This window comes from Brachyhypopomus gauderio, chromosome 17 (genome assembly GCF_052324685.1).
Source record: "Brachyhypopomus gauderio isolate BG-103 chromosome 17, BGAUD_0.2, whole genome shotgun sequence".
In the NCBI taxonomy this organism is placed as follows: domain Eukaryota; kingdom Metazoa; phylum Chordata; class Actinopteri; order Gymnotiformes; family Hypopomidae; genus Brachyhypopomus; species Brachyhypopomus gauderio.
Window position 1 is genome coordinate 11,554,414 of NC_135227.1, and position 25,210 is coordinate 11,579,623.

General features: G+C 47.3%; 1 protein-coding gene across 4 annotated transcripts in view; it reads right to left on the reverse strand.

Annotated features, from left to right (window-relative positions):
* LOC143481074 (cysteine-rich motor neuron 1 protein) overlaps positions 1-25,210 on the reverse strand; it is a 38,717-nt gene that overhangs the window by 2,324 nt on the left and 11,183 nt on the right. For 3 of the 4 annotated variants that reach the window (XM_076979018.1, XM_076979016.1, XM_076979017.1), the window contains 11 exons: positions 21,593-21,832; positions 17,124-17,303; positions 14,349-14,552; positions 11,548-11,676; positions 8,959-9,109; positions 5,938-6,059; positions 4,088-4,306; positions 2,676-2,891; positions 1,621-1,842; positions 994-1,125; positions 88-266 (listed from right to left, as the gene is read on the reverse strand). In XM_076979018.1, the coding sequence (XP_076835133.1) occupies positions 88-266; positions 994-1,125; positions 1,621-1,842; positions 2,676-2,891; positions 4,088-4,306; positions 5,938-6,059; positions 8,959-9,109; positions 11,548-11,676; positions 14,349-14,552; positions 17,124-17,303; positions 21,593-21,832 (1,994 nt within the window). The remainder of the gene's footprint in view (positions 1-87; positions 267-993; positions 1,126-1,620; positions 1,843-2,675; positions 2,892-4,087; positions 4,307-5,937; positions 6,060-8,958; positions 9,110-11,547; positions 11,677-14,348; positions 14,553-17,123; positions 17,304-21,592; positions 21,833-25,210) is intronic. The other variant, XM_076979019.1, reaches the window with a different exon arrangement.

A 25,210-nucleotide genomic window follows, 5' to 3' on the forward strand; every position in this document is an offset into this window, starting at 1 on the left:
CTAAGTTATTAATATTTATATTGTGTGAGATTAGGGGCCATTGGTAATGTTTCTGTGAACACAAACCACTGAGGAGCATGCACTCACCTTTCTGGGAGCACTGTAGCAGGACATCTGGACCCACTTCTTCTTGGTGTTGATGAGAACAGCCACAATGAGGAAAATGACTACAGCCAAGAGGAGGCCAGCCAGAATCCAGGCTGCCGATTGGTAGATGAGGGACATTTCTGTCTGGCTTGGGAAGTCCTCGCTTAACCCTTTCACATCTTCAAGAGATGAGAGTTTTGCATCCAATGTCAGATCACTTAAAACTAACATGCACAATTGCTCTGATACTATTTTCTAATCAACTGGAAAAGAAACCATATAGGTGTCCTCAGACATTGTCCATTGGCCATTGGTATGTCTGACAGTATTTCTACATTAGCATAGTAGCATGCTACAAGCTGATCTTAATTTGTTCTGAAAAGCAGCATTTTTTTCACAATCCACAGAGCTCTCCATTTCATCTCTATGTGGAAGTTCACAATCAGTTCATTTGGAAGGCAGTTCCAGTTACCCAGATCAACTCTCATCAACTCCTCAGTGTGCGCTAATGGCTGTAAACATATGACTAATGCTGTAACAGATCCTCCTGTATCTGTAAATGTATGACCAATACTGTAACAGATCCTTCTGTATCTATAAATGTGTGACCAATTATATAACAGATCCTTCTGTGTCTGTAAATATATGACCAATGATATAACAGATCCTTCTCTATCTGTAAATGTATGACCAATGATATAACAGATCCTTCTCTATCTGTAAATGTATGACCAATGATATAACAGATCCTTCTCTATCTGTAAATTTATGACCAATGATATAACAGATCCTTCTCTATCTGTAAATGTATGACCAGTCCTCTTCTGTGTGGTCATAACGTAGTCATGGTTATATCTACCCATGAGTGAGGGTGTTGTGTAGGTGAGGCCTGTGGTTGGGCATTACCTGTAATAGCCACAGCGGGAAAGACTGTAGCCATGGTGATCTGACCGCTTTCTCTCATGGTAACAGTTTCACTGGTTTTGATTTTGCTCACCGGGGTAGATGTCATCTTTGGCACTGTGGTAGAAGTCACCTCTGTGGCAAGTAGACAAGTAAACGTGCATGTTTTAAAATAATAATAAGTCAGTCTTAACACGGGATGTCGTGACCCTGGGATGTGGCAGACCATTCATCTGAGCATTGTGGCTTGTTGATGTAAACACCATCATGGTCACTTGACCTGTGGCCCATAACGATGAAAAACTCAAATATCTTTCATATATCCTTCACCGCTTCACCAGTGACACGAAAGATAAAATAGCTGCATACGTGGAACACGCCTCAGTTTCCCTCTTTCCTCGAAAGGAAAAGCTGTGAGTGATCTATCCTATTTTTCCATGGTGGGCAGGAAGGACGCGTGAGAGGCGGTGGAATGTTGCTGCAGCTCAGGGTTGGGCTGGTTGGGATGGTTGGGATGGTAACTCGCATCAATAATAGTTGGAATTGAGATTTGACTTTAGCTCTCACCCAGTTACCCTGCGGAGGCACCAGGCCTGTAATGACTCACCCAGGGAGCGTGTAATGACTCACCCAGGCAGTGTGGACAGCACTGGCCTTTGCGCAGAACTGGCACTCTGCACCTCACTGCTGGACACCGCTGCGAGAAGCACTGAATGGTCCCGTTGTTGCAGACACAACTGGTGCAGGCATTAGGTTTCCACGAATCACCAGCCAGGAGGACGTCTCCGTCGCTGGACACGCAGTACTCCCGTTGGCTGGTGTTGACGGGGAGCAGGGGACTGAGCACGTCCTCTGTGGGACAGACAGAAATATAGAAATCTTCCCTTCTGCTTTTCCAAGTACATGTGCAAGCAATTACAAGTCAGCAGATAAGGTCCGGTCAAGAATAAATTGGTGTATGCTGCTCTGAGTTTCACTGCTGTGGGTGCACTGATCGGGCTCTGGGCTTAGGGTTCGATTGCCAGCAAGCAACCAAAGAACACATGACAACTGCTCTTTACATCACCGTGACTGCCGTTTACAGTCTGGGTTGTTCCCACGTTCCTGCCGTGGGGGCCCCTCTATTCATCAAAGCACTGAATTGGATAATCTGCATTTGGATTTAAGATGGTCTGATAAGCTGGAGAGACAGGTCGTAGGGAGGGCTGGGAGTTTGTCAGGAAGTGGAGCGGCTCTACGGATTGGCGGAGGCTGCTGTTTACTATGGGGCAGTGGGGGGAGAGGTGGGTGCACGCATGACCGGCCGTCTGATGGAGAGCACAAAGAGGGAGGAAAAAAAAGCCACATGTGTTTCTTGCCCCAGAGCGGGCATGAAAAGACATCCAGTTCAGTCCGGTGAGTTTATTGGTGTGGAGTTCAGCTGCAGAACGGTGTGCTTATGAAACCATACGCCTCCTCGGCCTGCCGGACTCTGGCTTTCACTCTCGCAAGCTCCAAAAACATTTGTCAGGTAAAAAAAAAAAAAAAGACAGTGGAAGTGCCAGGTGCTGTTTACAGTCTCGTTACAGCTGAGCTCTTAAACGCTATTTGAAGGGTTCGCCAGTGCGTAAGCCGTCTATTAAATGAGAAGTCAGCTAAAAATAGTGTGTGTTTGTGGGTGTGTGTGTGTGCGTGTGCAGAGGTACCTGGGCAGACATGGCAGCAGGTGTCCTTGCCCCGGGTCGGCGCATGACACAGGATGGGGGGACACGTTTCCGTGTCGCACAGCACACGGCCCTGCTTGCACGTGCAGCGGGTGCAGGCGTCCAGGTTCCACGTCTCCCCCTCCATGTAAAGTCCCCCCCCTGGCGCTCGACACACCTCCATGTCCACTCCCTCGGGCTGCCCGCTGCCTGACTCCTCTGTATCGGACACCCAAATTGTTCATAATGAAGGAAACCTAGAGGCTAGGTAGAACTATATAAATAAAGCACACTTGATGGAATCCACATTTAGCCCCCCACACACAATGTACATTTGAGGAAATGAAACCTTTTTTAGGATGCAGTCTAAAACTGATATAGTGGGAATAAAGAGCATTTAATGTAGTATGTGGCTTGGTGAGTCAGGTGGTGAGGGAACAGAGTGTCAGATGTGGTGTTTGGGTTTGGTGGGGTTTATTCCCCCACTTTCCACTCTGCTGGCCGTTGAGGTTGAACAGTGGCTGATTTACTTGGTTTGTAGGTGTGGCGTGTTTGTTTTGTGATTCATGGTTTTATTTTGTGCACTGTCAAGGTAGAGGACACTGAAGAATGAAGTATGAGTCAGGTAGAAGACACTGAAGAATGGAGTATAAGACGGGTAGAAGACACTGAAGAATGGAGTATGAGTCAGGTAGAAGACAAAAAACTGGGAGTATGAGTCAGATAGAGGACACTGAACAATGGAGTATGAGACAGGTAGAAGACACTGAAGAATGGAGTATGAGACAGGTAGAAGACAGAAGAATGGAGTATGAGACAGATAGAAGACACTGAAGAATGGAGTATGAGACAGGTAGAAGACAGAAGAATGGAGTATGAGACAGGTAGAAGACAGAAGAATGGAGTATGAGACAGGTAGAAGACACTGAAGAATGGAGTATGAGACAGGAAGAAGACACTGAAGAATGGAGTATGAGACAGGTAGAAGACACTGAAGAATGGAGTATGAGACAGGAAGAAGACACTGAAGAATGGAGTATGAGACAGATAGAAGACACTGAAGAATGGAGTATGAGACAGATAGAAGACAGAAGAATGGAGTATGAGACAGGTAGAAGACACTGAAGAATGGAGTATGAGACAGGTAGAAGACACTGAAGAATGGAGTATGAGACAGATAGAAGACACTGAAGAATGGAGTATGAGACAGGAAGAAGACACTGAAGAATGGAGTATGAGACAGATAGAAGACACTGAAGAATGGAGTATGAGACAGGTAGAGGACAGAAGAATGGAGTATAAAACAAGTAGACGACACTGAGGTGAATAAGGCTGGTGCAGGGTTTACAAATGCACCACCACTGTATTCTGGACTGTATGATGGAGTGCAGCGTGCAGGGCTGGCCCGTCCATACCCTCGCAGGTGGGACAGCACTGGTGCGGCCTGAGAACGGGCTGCGTGCAGGCGGGCACGGGGCAGGAGATGAGGACGCACATCTCGCGGCCGGCGTGGCAGAAACAGTCCCTGCAGCCATCATGCCAGCTCTCGCCCTCCTGCAGACGCTGCCCCCTGGAGGTCAGGCAGTAGCGAGGAGGCGGGGGCGCCGGCGGAGTGCTTACAGCAGACTCGCTCTCTGAAAGACCAAGGACGGGCACACGCACACACACACACACAGACACACACATACACACACACGCACACACACGCACGCAAAGACACATCTCTGAATGAGGCCACCAAATTTACTTTGGCAAACACTGGGGGACTTTTTTTCCTCAAACTACTGAAACTTATACAAGATAAAGCTTGTTAGAGAATTCGATACAGTTCACACTTCATTCTTGTTTTCACAGAACAAGGTACAAACCTTAAATAAACATTGAAAAACTCAGTAATACATTTTTAGCTTTTCTACAAATAATGTTAGTCATTTCCCGTTACTTTTCAACATTCAACATAGGGCCCCATTTTCACCACACTGAGCATGAGACGATATTCACAGTGGTTTCAGGTGAAGGCTCTCACCCAGTCACAGTCATAAGCCAGACAACTGTGTCTGTTTCATTTCTCAAAATAAGCCTTTATTCATTAAAACAGTTTCTGCCTTTAATATCTTAGCAGTACCCTGATCCAGATGTTTCAAAATAGCTTCACCTTGTATGGGTGTCCACAGGCAAAGAACAAACCAAAATATATTACAACCTAAAAACATTCTAGAAAAAAATCGAGAACTAAATCAAACTAAAATATTTCTATAAATAACAGAAATGTGCTTCTGCAATACTCCACGAACACGAACAACTACCACTTATTTATTTTAAATAAAACCCGGCATATACAGAACAGCTCGAACAGCAGCAGGTGAACGAGGGGTCATGACCTCTCTGTGTCCCCTGCAGAGCTCTTACGCTTCCCTCCGCTCCATTATGGAACCACGCACACATGGCCTTGTCGCCGGGGGGAAGGTTACTGCTGCGGACCAGATGAGGCTTCACTACGGCTGTAGGCAACAGCTCACACCACCACACTGTTTACTACACTGTGAAAATGCTTATTAAAAACACAAGTGTATCACTTTTTCCCTACAACAGATACTCTTAGGATTCCTGTATGATTTGCCAAATGGACATGTGGCTGCCACAGTGGATTACATCTGGATTGTGACCGGTGAGCACCTCCATTCGCCGATGGTGATGTAATTATTTAGAGCAGCGGCAACCACGGTGGTGTGAGATCTACCACTGCACAGTAGAATGAAGAATGTTGGCTTGTTCTGCACAATATCACAGGGCAAACAAAAATACCTTGACTCAATGGCCCAATGGAAGTGGATCCATGGAACGGTGGAAGAAGGTGGCCTGGTCTAATGAACCATGTCTTCTTTTACATGGTGTGGATGGTCGTGTGCGAGTAAGGCAAAGCAAACTCCCAGACCTGCTCTGGGTAATGTTCCACAGGGAAGCTGTCAATCTGATCATTCATCTCTGGGACCAGCTGGACTAAACCAGTCATATCCATGCAGGTCCCACCTCACAGTGTATATCTTAAAGGGTCTGCTGCTGCGCTTTGACTTCTAGATACCACAAGACACCTGTAGCAGTCCTGTGGCGTCCATGCCTCGATAGGCCAGAGCTAGTTTAGTGGCCCAAGGGGCTATTAATTCAACTGCTGCTGAAATGCGTCACTCAAAACAAGATGGAACTCACTGGGAATAGCAGCTGTACCTCATATCATATAAAAGAGATGTTGTGAACAATTACTCACCTTTGCAGAGGCAGACACTGCAACCTTTCCGGTTCTGCTTGTAGCCATGGCGACACTGCTTATCACAGGTAAAGGGGGGGCACTTTATGCAGCGGCACATCTCACAGCCATGCTTGTTCCTCCTGAGGGAGACACGACCCCAGAGTGAACCACTCACACTCACGACCCACAAACTCACGACCCCAGAGTGAACCACTCACACTCACGACCCCAGAGTGAACCACTCACACTCACGACCCCAGAGTGAACCACTCACACTCACGACCCACACTCACGACCCCAGAGTGAACCACTGACACTCACGACCCCAGAGTGAACCACTCACACTCACTACCCACACAGTCATGACCCCAGAGTGAACCACTCACACTCACGACCCACACACTCACGACTCCAGAGTGAACCACTCACACTCACAACCCACACTCACGACCCCAGAGTGAACCACTCACACTCACGACCCCAGAGTGAACCACTCACACTCACGACCCCAGAGTGAACCACTCACACTCACATCCCACACACTCACAACCCCAGAATGAACCACTCACACTCATAACCCCAGAGTGAACTACTCACACTCACAACCCCAGAGTGAACCACTCACACTCACGACCCACACACTCACGACCCTAGTGTGAACCACTCACACTCACAACCTCAGAGTGAACCACTCACAACCTCAGAATGCACCGCTCACAATTACGACCCCAGAGTGAACCGCTGATGGGTAGTACAGTATGTATCTGAGTGACGCCCATAATGCTGTACCAGTACTGCATATTATCATCATCAACTCTGCCAATAAATGTACTCCATGATTGGAAGCACTCGATGTAAGACCATGTTTAAAATAACTGAAATAACTTTTCATTTTTGCATCTTTCATCAACCTGAATGACCTCATGCCTTCTACCTTTCCAAACCTCATACTCTCCCTCCCACTGGAGTCAAAACCACTGCAGGATTTATTAGAGCACCTTACACTGGCAACGAACACAAGAGCAACAGACTGAGCTCAACTAACAACCAAGCTCAGATACACACACATAAAAAATATCAAAACATATAGCCATACAGGTGACTGCCCACGACAACTGAGAATGTGTTACATCCTGATGCCACCACTGTCCAAACAGACGCATGACGTCCACGCCCATTAAGCGTCAACAGCTTGACTGGTTGGTGACCATACAGTGGGCTGGTTGTTGCCCTCTGGAGGGACGTGATCCAGATGGTCAAACCTGGTACACGCAGGCATATGGTTCTGCTTTCCTCCCCACTATATTAGTTCCCTTTGAAGAGTCCAGATAAAAGCAGCACCCAGCAACACGCGAGATCCCTGCTGCGTACACGCCATTTCACATCTAACAAAGCATCCAGGTTCCCTGGCCCACTGAGATCTTCCTCTCATAAGCTCCTCGTGGGACCATGTTCTGAGGAGAAGCACTTGCTGCATTAAGTCTGCTCGTTGTGGGGTTGCGTGGTTCGAGTTTCACGCCGTCTTCCTCGCCCTCACTCCTACCTTGCCCGTAAAATCTTTTTTTTTTTTGTTTTATTGCAGATCTATCACCAGTTCCTGTTCTTTGCGCTCCCTCTCCTTTTCCTGACCTTTGGTGGAGACTTCATTAGGAGAGAGTAAATCCAATGTGCCTTCCCATCAACCCCTGCCAAACTGCTGTGTACAAACACAGAGACGGGGCGTCCCTCGACCTCTGGGCTCAGGCTTTGTTTGGGGTCGGCATGTGGAATTTCACTGGAGATTTCTGCTAGCTGGGCACAAATTCCCGCAGGCCCCTGCTGACCATCCTGCTATATCCCGTCAGATCTGATGATGTTTTAGCCCCATTGAAAAGGGGAAGCATTGTAAATCCTCCATTGTTTGGGGCCCAGGGGTGCTCCGCTCCGCTATGCCAAATGTCTGTCCAAACAGGCCCCCTGCTGCACGCCATGTGCACACTAGGCGAGGGAGGCTTGTACTTTTCCTTCACCCACACTCCTTTCTTCTGAGCTTGCATGAGCCAAAATATAAGACCCATGCTCTCACCATTACAGGCACAGTGCTGTTCTCATCTTTGTATGGGGCTTTTTGAAAGGTTTTTGTAGGTTTTTGTTGTAAGTGAGCCATCAAAACCTTCTAACCATGCGACATGCCCACGTGTTACATTCCTGAACCCTCCTGCAGCGTTGATCTCCAGCTTGTTGTGGGATCGGCCATTGATTTATCATTTCGGGAGGGAACGCTAATGCTGCAAACCCATACAAAACCACAACTGTGCCTCAAACACAACAAACGTGTTCTAAGCGGCACGCCTTGACCCAGCCTCTTCACGAGCCACTATAAACACAACTCTCACCAAGATCCAGAGAGACGGCTGGGGGACTCCAAGTTCTGAGAGTCTCTCAGTGGGACGATCCCCACGCTTCCTGGTCTCGTCTTCCCCCAAGGTGGACCCTGGCAGCCGGGCCCTGCCAGTCGCATCTCCAGCGGAGGCTCGTCCGAGCAAAGTCTGGATACCAGAGGATTTTATTTACGGCGCACAACGAAAGCTTTTGTGAAGCTGGCTGTTTCACCGTCATTGTGAGATGGAGGGGAGTTTATGAAATGACATGGGGCTGGCCAGGAGGTGAGGACCAGCGGGGAGCTGAGAGGAGAGCAGAGGAGAACTTCCAGATGTTTGGCTCAGCCGAGGGATTGTAGGCAGTGATCAGGGGTGGGGGGAGGGGCTGAGCAATCCCAAGCAGGATTATATGACGATAAGTCGAGCCCCTTTGATCTCCAATAGGGCACTCTTCAGTGTAGTGGTTGGACTACTCTCCTCTCTGGTCTCACAGGACGCCTCTCTCTGTACCTGCCTCTTGATCTCTCTGCAGATACCGTCAGAGGATGAATTGTAGTAATAAACAAGATCCAGGACAGTTTTCTTCTGCTGTCTTGAGTGCACAGATTCAATTACACTCTGTTTGGGTGGTGGTAGTCGTTGCTAGACCACAGCAACAAAGTCACTCCAGAATACTTACATGTATCCATACGGGCAGGTCTTGCTGCAGCTCAGAGGTCTGCATCTGGTCGGCATGCTGCACTTGCACACTTCGCATCCAAAATCATCTTTCTCGTATCCCATGGGGCATTGCAGGGTGCAGTACTTGGCCAGCTCAGGACAGGAGTAATCTGAAACAGGAAATAAAAGGCATTCAGATGAAGCGCACACAAGTGTGACTGTAACAGTGGACACAGTTAAGCCAGTATCCCTGTGGTTCTTTCCCTCAGCTCTTCCAGTCATAGTCCTGCTCTACAAAGTACCCATAAAGACAGAGGTCCCTTCAGTTTGTTTATCTTGTATGCTGAAGGAAACCCACGTTATGGGAAGTGGTTCCATGAACAAGTGACTATGTGAAGTGAAGTGGAGAAAGGTCTAGGATGAATCAGTTGCAGTGTGAGTGGTGTAGTGAGCGAGTGTTTACACACACGGCGAATGCTTGCAGGAACACGTGCTGAAGCGCAGCTTTCTTTACCTCAGAGACATGGACATGGCACTAGAACCACGGAGACATGGACATGGCACTGGAACCACGGGGACATGGACATGGCACTGGAACCACGGGGACATGGACATGGCACTGGAACCACGGGGACATGGCTATGGTACTGGCACCATGGGGACAGGGACATAGCATTGGCACCACAAGGATATCGACATGCAGAGGTGTCAATTCCAGGTTCACAAAGTAAAAGTCCTCACCAGGATTTTGCTCAAGCTTGCTAGATTTTCTAATTAGTGCAATCCAGGTAAAATGAGTGGAATCAACAAAATCCTGGTGAGGACCTTTACTTTCTGAACCTGGAATTGATACCTCTGTCGACATGGCATTGGCACCATAGGGACATGGCTATGGCATTGGCACCACAAGGACATGACTATGACACTGAAACCACGGGCACATGGCTATGGTACTGGCACCACGGGGACATGACTATGGTACTGGCACCACGGGGACATGACTATGGTACTGGCACCATAGGGACATGGCTATGGTACTGGCACCATAGGGACATGGCTATGGTACTGGCACCACGGGGACATGGCTATGGTACTGGCACCACGGGGACATGGCTATGGTACTGGCACCACGGGGACATGGCTATGGTACTGGCACCACGGGGACATGACTATGGTACTGGCACCATAGGGACATGGACATGGCATTGGCACCACAGGGACATGGCTATGGTACTGGCACCACGGGGACATGGCTATGGTACTGGCACCACGGGGACATGGCTATGGTACTGGCACCACGGGGACATGGCTATGGTACTGGCACCACAGGGACATGGCTATGGTACTGGCACCACGGGGACATGGCTATGGTACTGGCACCACAGGGACATGGCTATGGTACTGGCACCATAGGGACATGGCTATGGCATTGGCACCACAAGGACATGACTATGACACTGAAACCACGGGCACATGGCTATGGTACTGGCACCACGGGGACATGACTATGGTACTGGCACCACGGGGACATGACTATGGTACTGGCACCATAGGGACATGGCTATGGTACTGGCACCATAGGGACATGGCTATGGTACTGGCACCACGGGGACATGGCTATGGTACTGGCACCACGGGGACATGGCTATGGTACTGGCACCACGGGGACATGGCTATGGTACTGGCACCACGGGGACATGACTATGGTACTGGCACCACGGGGACATGACTATGGTACTGGCACCATAGGGACATGGACATGGCATTGGCACCACAGGGACATGGCTATGGTACTGGCACCACGGGGACATGGCTATGGTACTGGCACCACGGGGACATGGCTATGGTACTGGCACCACGGGGACATGGCTATGGTACTGGCACCACAGGGACATGGCTATGGTACTGGCACCACGGGGACATGGCTATGGTACTGGCACCACAGGGACATGGCTATGGTACTGGCACCATAGGGACATGGCTATGGTACTGGCACCATAGGGACATGGCTATGGTACTGGCACCACGCGGACATGGCTATGGTACTGGCACCATAGGGACATGGCTATGGCATTGGCACCATGGGGACATGGCTATGGTACTGGCACCATGGGGACATGACTATGGCATTGGCACCACGGGGACATGGACATGGCACTGGCACCATGGGGACATGGACATGGCACTGGCACCATGGGGACATGGCTATGGCACTGGCACCACGGGGACATGGACATGGCACTGGCACCATGGGGACATGGACATGGCACTGGCACCACGGGGACATGGCTATGGTACTGGCACCATGGGAACACGGCTATGGTACTGGCACCACGAGAACACGGCTATGGCAGAAGGCTGAGAGGCAGGTCAGCTGTGCTTCTGTTCTTCATGGGACTGGTGGATTTGGGTGTTGCTACTGAATGCCTGCGCCTCTAAATATGGATGTGATTTAAACCAGATTGGAAAAGCATCGGTGGCTGCTTGCTGTTTAGACCAGAAGTGAATGTGAGATGAAGTGTCAGGGGTGGGTCAGGGGTGTGTCCAGTGTCCAGTTCTGACTGTCTATATAAACAAAGTCTAAGAGAGTAATGTCCACTTCACTTACTGCTGAGACACTGGCACAGTAGGCAGCCGTTGTGGTCCTGCTGAAAGCCAGACGGGCAGTCTTGTCCTGACAGGGAACAGTTCTCCAGCGGGGGACACAACAGCGGGCTCACTGTCTCATAGGAAGGTTCTGGAACAACACATGAGAAGATGATTAGTTTCTCATGTTTCTCGACAGACAGCACCGTTATGAGCATTTAGCAGACATCTAGCAAGAGGTTATACTCTCTTTTTTACTTTAAACTCTAGTTTTTCTGATCTGGATTTGGGAGAAAAAAAACCAATTCATATATTATTAAAATGTAACAGACATGAAAGCCCCAATCTGTTTAATAAATTAGCTCCTTTCAGTGTGGTGGCACAGCAGTTTGCATTACTAATTTGTCAGGGGCCTGGACAAATGATAATTTTTACATAAAATAATAGCAAGACCCAAACACTTTCACAAATGTCAGCTTTGTATTTTCACACACCGCTGGTTACCAGAGTGAGATTGTTCTTGCCTATAGTTCTTACGTTCTTAAATAAACAAGCTAAACAAGCTCTGCGTGTCTGAAAATCATGCTAATGACGGTGGCTAAAGCGGCACCCGCAGCTCCCAGTGATTAAATGCAAATGCAGTGCAACTGATTACAGATGAACACAATGATGCCTCTCAGAAGTCTGCTTATCTGGCAGCGTTGATGAGCGAGCACACATCCTTCAGCCTCCCCTCGCGCAGAGAATCACGAGTGCTCAAGTGATGTTAAAACGGAGGTATCTCCTTTGCAGCGTGGACGGCGTAGTTGCCGTGGGTCACAGCACAGGGGTTGCAAGCGTGCAGCCCACAACACGCCTGTGTGTGCTGGTGAGCAGAGAATGCAACGAAGCTGCATCGAATTACATCGACTCCAAGCCACAGTCTGTGCTTAAGGAAGGCTTGGCCTCCATCTGGCAGGTTCAACCAATCACAGGCCAAGCTGCAGCAGTCCAGTGAATGCTGGTGGGCCTCTTGTAATGAGCTACTGTGAGGGAGACGTGTTTCCTGATGGTACTGGATCACTAATGAGCTCTGGAATGGCGAGGTCTGATGTAGGCACTGGCCCAACAACCAGAACCCAAAACAACTGCACTTGTGATGTGATGATTTACAAGAAACTCAGTGACTTATCTTCCCTCTTAAAGGAACATCCTTAGACTGTTGCCATCTGCTCCAAACTTATTCCAAGTAGAACCCAAACCAAACTCCTGCTGAAAACCTAGGTTTAGACGCACAGCAAACTTGAAAGGAAACAGTCACCCAATTTAATGACTTGGGTCAAACTCCCATTATAAGCCAAATCCGTCAGTATCTTGAAAGGTATGGAGGTAAAGCCCAAATATGTATACATTCCTAAAGCCCAGTAATGAATAAAGTAAACATAAACCCGTGGTGCCCAACACTGGTCCAGCACAGACGGTCAGTTTCATAATTTTTAAAACATGAACAAAACATGAAAATGATCTGTTGAGTTGAATAGGGTATATTTGAGCAGGAACACTGCTGGGGACCCAACTGGGCTGGACCCTGTCTCTGCTGGGCCCTGTCTCTGCTGGGCCCTGTCTCTGGATCCCTAACGCAGAGTATGGGTGGGTATGTCAGTAAACTACTGAAAGTTGTTGAACATCTTTAATTGCAAGACCAGTAACCCTCATGAGAGATCTGCAAGAAGAGCCCAGGAACCCATTTAACCAGCTGCAATCACTTACAAGTTGCCTCACAGACCACGTCTGTGTGGTACAATTACATACTGTTTACTTCATTGATAAAAATCTGTGCTTCAGGTCTGTATGTTCTGTGCTGTAGATCTGTACATTTTGTCCTACAGTCAGTTACAACTATCTGAGCTTATAGTTGGCATGTGTGTATTTTTGGGTGAGTTGTTTGGGTGAGTTTTTCCTTGCCACTGTCGCCCTTGGTTTGCTCACTGGGGGCTTGGACTCGGCACTTGTAAAGCTGCTGTGTGACAACAACTGTTGTAAAAAGCGCTGTATAAATAAAATTTGATTGATTGATTGATTGATTGATTGTTGTTGTCTGTTGATGTATACTCCGTCTCTATCATTTCTTATGCTTATTGAGATTAATTGCTGACTGCTGGTCAGGACCGACAGCCATTGGCTAGCATGCTCAACGTGGTTGTTCAAACAGTTGCTGAGCCTCAGGCGGTTTAATGAGAAGATAGGGCAGTATAGAACAGTCATGGCCTGGTGGTTAGGGAACTGGTCTTGTGACCGGAGGGTCGTGGGTTCGATTCCCAGACCTGTGGCCATGACTGAGGTGCCCCTGAGCAAGGCCCTTAACCCTCAATTGCTCACTTGTATAAAAATGAGATAAAAATGTAAGTCGCTCTGGATAAGGGCGTCTGCCAAATGCCGTAAATATAAGATTCTGAGTAGCTCCTCCCACTACAGAAAGTGTGAATGAGAGAGTTTAGGTTTAGGACTGATGGGGTGACCGTTTATGTATAGAACTGTTTAAGTTCTAGACTGTGTTTTTACGTGTATATGTCTAGGTAAGCACATATGCCAGCACTTGTTATAGTGGTTTACGAAATTTGGTTTACAAAATCAGTCATTACATTAAACAAAAAAGAGGGAACATATGACTATTTGAACATGTGTGTACATGTTCTCAGATTGATAATCTGCATCTACTTTGGTGCATGCATGCATGGGTGTGTGCGTTTGGACGTTTGCAAAGTTGTGTATGTGTATATACATATATCTGTGTGTGTGTGTGTGTGTGTGTGTGTGTGTGTGTGTGCGCGCGCGCGTCCATACCCTCGCAGAAGGGGCAACACTCCCCAGGGATCTTGACTGGGTTGTGGCAACTCTGTTTGCAGGCCATGGCAGTGCAGTGGGGCTCTCCATCCACACACTGGCAGAAGGTGCAGTCGTCCTCCTTCCACTGTTCCTCATGCCGACGCAGCTTATGGTTCATCCAGCAGCTGGCCTTGGTGCTGCCCGCGGACACCAGCTCCACATCTACAGGTCACATGTCAGGGCGGGAGAGGACAGGGGAGGGGATGGACATGCACTCAGTCCCAACTGTGGCCCAGTATGGACAGGGCAATGGGCCAGGGTAAAAATGTGTGTTTAGATGTTTAACTGACCACTTTCACTATGAAACACATTTAGCTTGGCCTTTGACCTTCAACCTCAAGGTGAAACCCAGGGTCAAGGGTCACGGCTATCATTTTCACTCCAGAATAACGTTTAAGGGCATTAGCTGCATTACACACACATTTACCCCAGTGTGTGAAACTGGGAGCAGTGTTAAAGTGAAGCCAAACGGGTCCAGGCGTCCTGCGCTGCTGGCCTGCTCTGCTAACAGTTTAAGCAGAGTCTGGAGGAGATTAAGAGCCAATGGCTCCTGCAAGCATAGGTCTTTGTGCTTCTCTGTTCTGTTCACAATACAGGCAGTTTCTAAGGTGCCTCAGGGAGCCGCTGAGAAACAAAGGATGAATCTTGACTCACTCCGTTAGAGTGCCATGCATCTTTTCACTTAACCACTATAACCACATAATTATACAAACGTTTATAATCATTTGATTTAGAAGCCATTATTTTCAATCAATTTAAAACAATTAGTGATTTTCTTATGCACTGGCCTGTCAAAACATTTTTCTGATCATCATGTACTTTTTGTTACTGAATTTCACTCCTCAATATTAAAATATTATTCCCTACTCTTCTACATTTTCAGCATAGAAATGCTTTGCTATGCTGAAAAATCAACTTCACCCAATCCATACAGTTCTAGTACGGCACAGAGACTTTCAATAACTGGATCATATGGGCATGAATAACATGGCACATTGGTTCCACTTCCTGCAAAGTTAGTCTTCACACATCCAGCCTCACACATTTTGTTTTGCCTGTGATGCACTAGAATAACCTGAGGTTAGGGTGGCCTGATCAAAAGCTTGTGTGAAAAAGTGTGTCTCGCTGACCCTCTACTAGCATCAGTGTGTCTGCATTCACTCACTGACTTAGACCAACTAGCATCTGTGTGTCTGCATTCACTTACTGACTTAGACCAACTAGCATTGGTGTGTCCATATTCACTCACTGACTTAGACCAACTAGCATTGGTGTGTCCATATTCACTCACTGACTTAGACCAACTAGCATCTGTGTGTCTGCATTCACTCACTGACTTAGACCAACTAGCATCAGTGTGTCTGCATTCACTCACTGACTTAGACCAACTAGCATCAGTGTGTTCATATTCACTCACTGACTTAGACCAACTAGCATCGGAGTGTCTGCATTCACTCACCGACTTAGACCAACTAGCATCGGAGTGTCTGCATTCACTCACCGACTTAACATTCACTTACTGACTTAGACCAACCAGTAGCGGTGTGTCTCCATTCACTTGTTTCTACTCTCATAGAAGTGTTAGCTCAATCAAAAATCCAATTTGAGTAATTATCTTACTTATCTTACTTCACTGTAGTGGTGCAACTTGCGCTTTCATCCAGTTTGCTTCGGGGTATTTTCCTAAACTTCAAAGTGAACAAGGGCTCAGTGAGCACAGGCAGCAGCCCCCAAGACTAATCATTCATTACGTGAAGTACAGGTTTGATCAGACTTCCCCTGTGGGTGAAGTGCACCATTAACCCTTCATTTTCACATTGTAGTTGTCATTAAAGTCTTTCCGTACTGAAGACGGTCCTTAGCTGGACAGCCTGAGATGAAAGCATTCCGTCCTTTTAGAGGGCTTTGGTCTCCAGGTGGGACTCTCGACGCTGACCCCCTGGAACCGCCACTCCTGCTTCTGATGTCTGATGAAGACAGACGCTCACTCTGACTAAGGGGACGTACTGATCTCAGGGACAACTGTGACGGCTGTTCAAAGCATGCATGCCTTTGGCCCCTGGGACTCGACCTCCTTAACAGAAGTAATGAAAACGAAAGCTAGCAAATGACTGGGTGTTTAAGAGACCTAGTCCAGAGTTTTGCTTTACTTTATTGTTGTTTTGTCACTTCTGCTCCTAAATATGAAAAAACGTCTGCCAGAGACATTCTTAATCCACATTTTGAGTGCCTTGGGAATTTATGCGAAGCACGTTAATGACTGTGGTACATGTCTGGATTTGGAGCGCATGTTGTTGAGGAGAAAAGCATCGTACACAGCCAGGGAGGCTCAGAGGGGAGAAGCCTAAAGCCCCCTGCTCCCCCCTCAACACTGTTACATACCCTCAGTGGTCTTTAATGGAAACCGGCCTGCGCACAGCCATTCGTCAAACCAGACAACTTTCACTGCCTTATACAACACTGCTCAAGTGAGGCACACTGTTAAAGAGCGTTAAGCCTACGTAGACAAATTCATATGCAATCTGTCCACTGTAAACCATATGCATTAGCTGCTAACAGGATACATAACCGCTCGTGAAAACTCTTCGCCCCATCTTATGAATGGCATCAAGGATTTGCCACAGCAAGCAGCATTAGCTCATATTCGTGGGGGTTAGCGACATGGGCCGAACAGAACATGTGCAGTGTGTGGTCGCTGGTGGAGATGAGTGAGAGTGAGAATATGTGGTGTACCTATGCAGACCGGACAGCATTCCCCCTCCGGAATGTAGACATTCTCGCAGTCTAGCTTGGCACACTCGGCCTTGGAGCAGAAGGAGATCCCTCCCCGACATTGGCAGAGCCAGCAGGGGTCCATGCGGTACACCTCACCTTCTGCGAACTCCTTCCCATTGTGCACACACCTGGGTGAAACTAGCCAAGAGAAACGGGGAGGGAGGGTTGAATGGTGTTAGGTTATCTGAGCTCGCGCACACTGTAGTTAACCAAGGAAGTCGTATGTTAGCCATCACTGGAATCAGTGCACCAGTTCAGGTAAGGATCAGGATTTTAAAATGTGTCCATGCTATAAAACCCACTTACACACTCCCCAACACACGCACAAAGCAACCAGTTATTGCTGAAATAAGCACCTTCAACAACCTTCCATTCATAGAATGCAGCCAGATATGCTTAGCAAGAATGCACGGACTTAATATCTAGTGTACACACGCTCTACATTAAAGAAAACAGTGTCCGGAGCCGAGTGCGTACCGCAGACTGGCCGGCTGAAACCCGGCGTCAGTACAGGAAACCTCTGCTGTCTCTGAGGCTCTGGCAGCTGGAACAAAAGCTACTGCACTGGGCTCTCTGAGGCCCAGGACGAGCCCTGCACACCAGCAGGAATGCTCCCAGCACAGCAGTCAGCGCATGGGGTTTGTGCTCGGCACTGGAACGGATCATTTCCATTTATATGGAGCTCTGTGGCCACAAGCTTCCTCGAAACCCGTCTTTTGATTACATTCACAGATCCCACTAGGACTCAAAAGGTTCAACAATCGCCAAACGAACTTCAGAGGCTGCGATGGGAAACGAACTGCTTACAAGGATGTTAGCTGAGTTTAAGGCTGATGGTGAAATCAAGGTGAAATTTTGGTCCACTTCATTGCTAGACAAAGATTCAGCATGTTATAAGTGGTGGCACGATCAAGCAACAAGTCACTGGACCTTTGTGCTTGACACAACTGATTTGCATCATAAAAGGCTGAGTTAGGCCTTCACAAAACCTTATAGATCAATGTGAAGGACAGGATGTGAAGGATGAACAGCACAACCTGGCCAGTATTATTTTATGAATTAAGATTAATGTGCAAGCATTTTCTGCGAACTTTGCAGCTACAGTACATTCAAAAGGCTGCTCTTGAACCATCCATTAACGTCATGTCTGAAATACAGCTACTGTCAAGCCAGGCACAAACATACAGCCAAAAATGGGCACCATTACATAACAGTAGGACAGTAGGTCTTTGGGCTTGACGGATTACAGGATACATGTGAATCACCATAGTCCACTAGTCATAATTCTACTTGTCACATTCTAACAGATGTGTCCCTAGTACAAGCCATTGGTGCTCCATGTTAACCACCACATCTGTGGGCCCTAACTCAGCAGATTGGAAATACAGAGCGTGACCCGATTCCAACAGGCTGAGTAGGTGGACAAAGCCACTGAGAAGACGTGGCTCCTTTCTCTTCTCCTCCTCTCACCCATGACCTGCTGCCAGGCGTGAGCCGCAGTTGGCGTCAGAGCACGACCATGACCATAATACCGCTCGCGAGGGTAAGTCGCATGACGGGATGACCTCCGCTGTGATTGCATTGCACCGCCGTCGTGTGTATTCCAGGCACACCTGGAGAATCTAATATGCATATCTAAGGCTGAAGCAATTCACAGTGGCGCAAACACTGAGCTAATGCACCAAAGCCAACCCACTTTTGTGGAGGGGAAACTATAAACAAACTATAAACAATTAGCTACATGGGAAGTGAAAGCCCATTAGTGAAAGGGTTCACCGCTTGTCTAGCAAAACAATCCGAGTCATGAAAAGGTCCAGAACTGAAGAACACTGTAAACATCTCTGACACGGAAAGTTACATCCTCTCTCTAATCATCAGCGTAGGAAAGCATACATACACTCTCCATTCTACACATTCCACATACATCAGCTTCCAAACAAGGAATTGTAGAGATATGTCTCATGTCTTATATTCATCTGCTGTCTGGTTCCTTCTGTCTATACCTATATGCTAGTTACAGTGTTATGACATTGTACTGAGCTAAAAAAAAATCAGACCATTAAAGTTTGATATGCTAGCTCACTTCATAAAATACCATGAGCTCTAGTTTAGTGTAGGGACACGGCTTGTCCTCTCACAAAAATGGTGACCTTTATCTGCAAGAGCTGTGACTTATTAAGGTGTAGTGGCTGTGCTCCCTCCCTCCCTCACGTACTGTCCCATGGGCAAGAACCTAGCACACCTTACCTAACACACCTAACCTAACACACCTAACCTAGCAGGTGAGTATACATGGTCGACAGGACCATAGTCTAAACCTAACAGAATGAAGTGACCCTCATGAAATTGTATCTAATGAGATGAACGCCCTCCCATTATCCTTGCGCTGCTCAGACTCTATTGATCTCTTTAAGAAGCATCTTAAAACGTTTTTATTCAGACAGGCTTTTAATTAATTTTTATTACTCATTTTGTATTTTTATTGTTTTCATGTATGTAAAGCACTTTGTGATACTATATCTGTGAAAGGTGCTATATAAATAAAGTTTATTATTATTATTATTATTATGAAGAATGGTGATGAATGGTCATGAAACACTGTCGTGTGAAAGCTAACTGCTAGTACAGCAGCCCCAGAATGACCAAAAAGTGTCAGAGTCAGAGAGTCAGACACTTGTTATCGAAACATCTACATACATCCCCACTCTCACACTCACATGCTGTCTGTCACAGACCTCAGTCTCTCACTGTCCCACACACACAGACAGGCGCATGCCCGTACGTGTTCCCCTCAGTGAACTGTTGAACTGGCTGCCCTTTCTTCACTTAGATGTGTGTGTATATGTCTGAGCAGACAAGCGAGGCCTTTGACTCCAGTCTCCGACTCGAAGCGTAACCGGTAGCCTAAGCGCTTTCCCTTGTTAAGTCCATTAGTTCTGGGACACAGCACACATTTACAGCAGGGTCGAGAGGCCAGAATGGGAATTTGGGCTGCTGGCAAAATGAGGAATGTTTAACACTAGCACAAAGTTCACAGGGTGAAGACCCCTTCTCTATGTAAAAAAGTATACATGTGTTTTCTTTTCTTTCCCTGTTACAGTCTCCCTTGCCCTGTGTGACATTGTCTCACTCTCTATCCCTTCCTGTTTCCACCCCTCTCCCTCTCTACTATGTAATCCCCCCCCCCCCCCCCGGTGTTAGCTAGTAATTGACTGTGTATCAGGTCTGGCTATATTACAGCATGAGAGCATCAGCAGTCTGGCAAGTAGGGCTGGAAAATATGGGCCAATAACTATATCTCGATATTCTTTAGCTGAATGGTGATATACGACATATATCTAAATATTTTATTTCCGATATGGTAATAACAAAAAGGTACTTCAGAGTCAAAGCAGCTACATGTCTCAAATGTCACACAGGCACTTTTATTAACTTTGAGCTGTAGATGTACATTAGAAATTAGAAAAAACAGTTGACATATATTAAATAATAATGCTCCTCAAATAAATTATGTTCTTTTCCTACGGAGATTCACAGCTGTGCAATTAGAATGTAAACAGAAAAAATAGAGCAAAAATAGCAAAAGGCTAACTTGTTCTTTAAAAAACAAGTTTGCAGTGAATTAGACCAAAGTGCTTTGGTGTCCCAGTCTGCATCAAATGGGATCCTCAGCCACTAAGGCAATCTCATGATTCAGTGCAACTCATTTTCAAATGTGCACCGCTGTCTCTAGAATATTCAAGAAACATTAAAAAATATATTTAATGACTATGAGTAATTAATGACTATTAATTAATAACCAGTTTAGACTGGATGAAATTTTGTCTGATTGGATTAAGAGAAATGGATGAAGCAAACTGAAGAGACAGGCTGGTTGGTGGAACCATAATTATATTCATTACACAATCATGGAAAAGAAAAAAAAAGAATGCACCCAATGAACTGGGTTGGGTATGCCATAGCCTATCTAGAAAGAGCAATCTATTGCTGTGAACCAAAACACATTATTCCACAGACTGAATGAGACTGCAGACACCCATATCTGTTCAATTCTGTAGACCTCCATATCTATTCAATTCTGTAGACCTCCATATCTGTTTAATCCTATAGACCTCCATTTCAGTTCAATCCTATAGACCTCCACTGTAGATGTTGGATGTTAGTATCTGTGATACTAACACATTTAAAGAGCCCAGGAACACTACAGTGCCTAATTAACATGACCAACCTCAACACCTGCACCTGTGATGAACCATGCATACCAAGACATGGCTACAGCTAAGACAGCCTTACCTACTAAAGTGGCCAGTAAGTGAGATGTGTGATGGGCATTTCCTTAGATGACTGCTTAGTGTGTGTATACATATGTGGTGACATCACTGCACTGTGAAGTTGTGTCTGCGTCATCTCCACCTCACCAATCTTACCTCTCTGGCAGTCATACGTGTGACAACAGTTCCCTGGAGCCCCGGTGCCCTCGCTGATGAGCACTGCCCTGTGCCCGCTGGGACACTCTGGCTGGGGGCCGCATGCCACACAGGTGCACCGGTTTACCAGTGTGGGGCAGCAGCCTGCAGGAGGCGTGTGGGCACGGGTCGGCACCGAGTCGGACGGGCAGTCGGGCGCGGGCGGAGTCGGGCACGTCACCCCAGCACACTTCAGCTCCACTAGAGCACAGAGGGGCAGAGAGAGGGTGAGAGAGGGTGAGAATGAGATTCTGCATACCAGCTGCTGACACAAACACCTTCCACCTGAGTGACTGCAGCAGTGGGAGATCAGGTTGCAGGACGGTAGGGCTGCTCCTGTCACCACATCTAACTTTGCCCCACACTCACAGCTTCATGGCTTCCTGTCTAATGGAGCAGGAGAATGCAGATTTGCACCCCAGAGATCCTCACGCTTCCTGTTCCTCATCCATGGCAACGCATATTGATTTCACAAAAACAGCACTTTGGCCTGTCTGCATGCTTGCACATTCAACCACTTGCAATCGTGCCAACCGATCTGTTATCCATAATTTTTTTTCCTGCTATATATTTTTTAGTTCACAATTTTTATTGATATTCAGAATAAAGTCCTTCCTTTTTTATCTCAGAATCTATTATTATTTCATCATTTGGCACAGTGGAGAGTGGCGCGTCTCTCTCTGCTGAGCGTCTGGGCCTGGTGTCGTCACACTCACATCCCTGTGCAGCACAGTTCGGCTGCTCTGGGGTGTACATTGGACTCCATTCAGGAAAAGAAAATTGGTGGATTATTTCTTCCCACACTGTTATTGTGTCAGAACAAAGGCCACCCCACACAGCTTGGATTACACTGCTCTTAGTCCAGGAAACCTGAATTTATTTTGGGTTGGTTGTCTCAGCGGTGCTCTCTAATGTATGCGGTGGAATTGTGGGTATTAGCGTACACAGACAGTGAAAGAGAGAGAGAGAGAGAGAGAGAGAGAGAGAGAGAGAGAGAGAGAGAGAGAGAGAGAGAGAGAGAGAGAGAGAGAGACAGAGACAGAGACAGAGACAGAGAGAGAGACGGACAGTCTTGCCCTTGAGTTTGAAGCTTTTTTAGGACATTCTAGTCTAAACATACACAGGGATCCAGAATGAGGTAATGCAGATAGCACTTGGTTAGAAGGTCACTGCAAATTTTTCTGGGTGCTTTGGGAATTTTAGCCAATTTAGTTGCCTGTACATTGAGTCTGGGGACGGACACGTGCATGCAGTGTGTGTCTGGGACACCTGCCACCATAGTGTTGCACTCCAGTGGCACACAGAGCTATCAGGTGCTTCAGCAAGCTCTAAGAGAGGAGGCGAGGTGATTAGGTGGATGGCTCGGCTTTGACAGAACATAGTGTTGCTGCAAGTCCTGTCCCAGCACGGATCTGGTCGTGCGTGCAGCATGCACTGGGTTGACCCGAAGTGCCACTTGTGAGTCGCTTGCTTACACATCCACGAAGAACACCTGTGTCAGCACAGTCGGTCAGCATACAGTGTGCTCTATTTACATGACCTTTCTACACAACCCTTGGCATTCTACTAAGCATTTCAGCATATTTACACTTCAGTTGTAAATAGTAGGAGTAGTAACTACCAAAATCACACCCACGTTAAATGCACCTTAAAGGTGGAGTTCATCTAAACAACACTAACATGTCTAATGGCGATTAAAGGTGTTGGTGCCAGGTAGAATGACAACAGTGTTTATGGACTTACAGAGACAGCAGCGTTGCCTGGTTGAGCCGTGTCTTTAAAACCAGGACGTGTAGGATGGGAGTTAAAGCAAGCGACTGATGAGCAGTGAGAACATCAGTAATTATGGTTGTACTTGATGACGCTCGTAGCTCAGAGGAACAGAAACACCACAAAGCTCATAAACAGCTGCCTCGCAAGCCAAGGAACACGAACGTGTTTACAAGCCGAGCCACCGGCACTCTGCGCAGTCTTTGTGCCCGCCAATAATCAGGGGAAGGAGAGTGGCCCGGCGGACCTGCGGAAGACGGCTGGCGTTGGGGTCTCTTCCAGAACCCCGTGGCTTCACTGATGTTCTTCCCGGGCTCTGACCTCACTGCTCCCCTTTAACCAAGCTGCAATCTGACTCTCACTGGGGATGTGCCTCTGCTCTGATATTTACGGGCCTGTAAGAAGATCATGTCCGTTATTCCTCCCCCGCCAGATGGGAATTTCAAAAGCGAAATTCAGCTAAGTCATGACGCTCGGAGCGCAGCCACTTGCCGTGTAGTCATCAGGCCCCGTGTATTTGGATTCGAGATGTGCTCTGGTGGCTGATTAGACTCACTTCAAGAGCAATCAACCTCCTGGGACCCATCTCCAGGTGCTGGTGCTCTGGGTGGAGGTGACACTGCGCTGAGGGTCTCTGAATGTAAAAGGCTGCGTGGAGGTGGGAAGGGGTGGAGGAGATGGATGGGTGGAGCAGAGACTGTGTGGGCATGCGTGTGTTATGAGTTTGGGAAGGGGAATATTTGGCCAGGAAATTTGACGGCTGTGATCAGGGCTACAGCAGCTGCTGAATAAACAGTTGAGGAGTGTGAGGTATCTGTGCGGCACTGTTTGCCTTAGCTGACTGCGAAACAGCAAGAGCCAGGCACAAAGCTCACATTGATCAAACCTTTTCAATACATACTAACATTGAGAGCTGGGGGGGGGGTCTCACATTAGGGTCGGCTGCAAGCCCCTGTTTAACGGACTTTGGCGCAGTTCCTACTCTTCAGTCAAATAAACACAGAGGCTACTTTCCCCAGCTTTCAGGCAAAATTCATTCATGCTCGGTTACAAAAATATTTTTATTAGTTAACCTTGGAAAATGTTGGAAACTGGGAAAAGCTTATCAGAGATGTTACGCAATACTTTTTGTCTGAGTGTTTGTTTTTACTACGTGCGTGCCTTTAGCATCCATCCACTTTTGAGGAAATGCTTACGTTGATGGTTATTGTTGCATGTGACAGTGATGATAGTGGTTCCTAGTGGACCTTAATATGACTTTTAGCAGGGTATCCTGTTAGAGGCATAGCAGGAAGAACTGGTAGTATGATGTGTTTTCTAATGCCAATAACAGATGGATTTCACCACCACTGTCTGCTTGTGTTTCATGGGAGGCCCAATGATAATTAGCTAGTCAGTGGCTACAATCACAATGGTGGCTATTCTCCAGGATTTAGCAAACAAAGACACAAAAGCCCCATTTGACGTGCTTGATAAATTCAGTCTACCAATATGGCCCAAATTTTAACTGGTGGTTCTAGGCAACACACTCACACATGCACACACACCCACAGAAACCCACGAGGACCATGAGAGGTGGGACATGGAAATCGCTTCATTACCGCGAAAGGCGCATTGTAAACAATGCATATATATCTGGCACCTCCGACACTCATTCATGAAATAAAAGCAGCTTTGTAAACATGTTTTTTCCTTTTAGCAGAGGGCACAAGGGCGGTAGTCTTCCTCCTCTCCCTCTTGCTCAGTGCGTGAGGCAGAGGAGGCTGTGTTGACAAGCCGGGGGTTTACTCACGGAAAAAAAATGGAGAA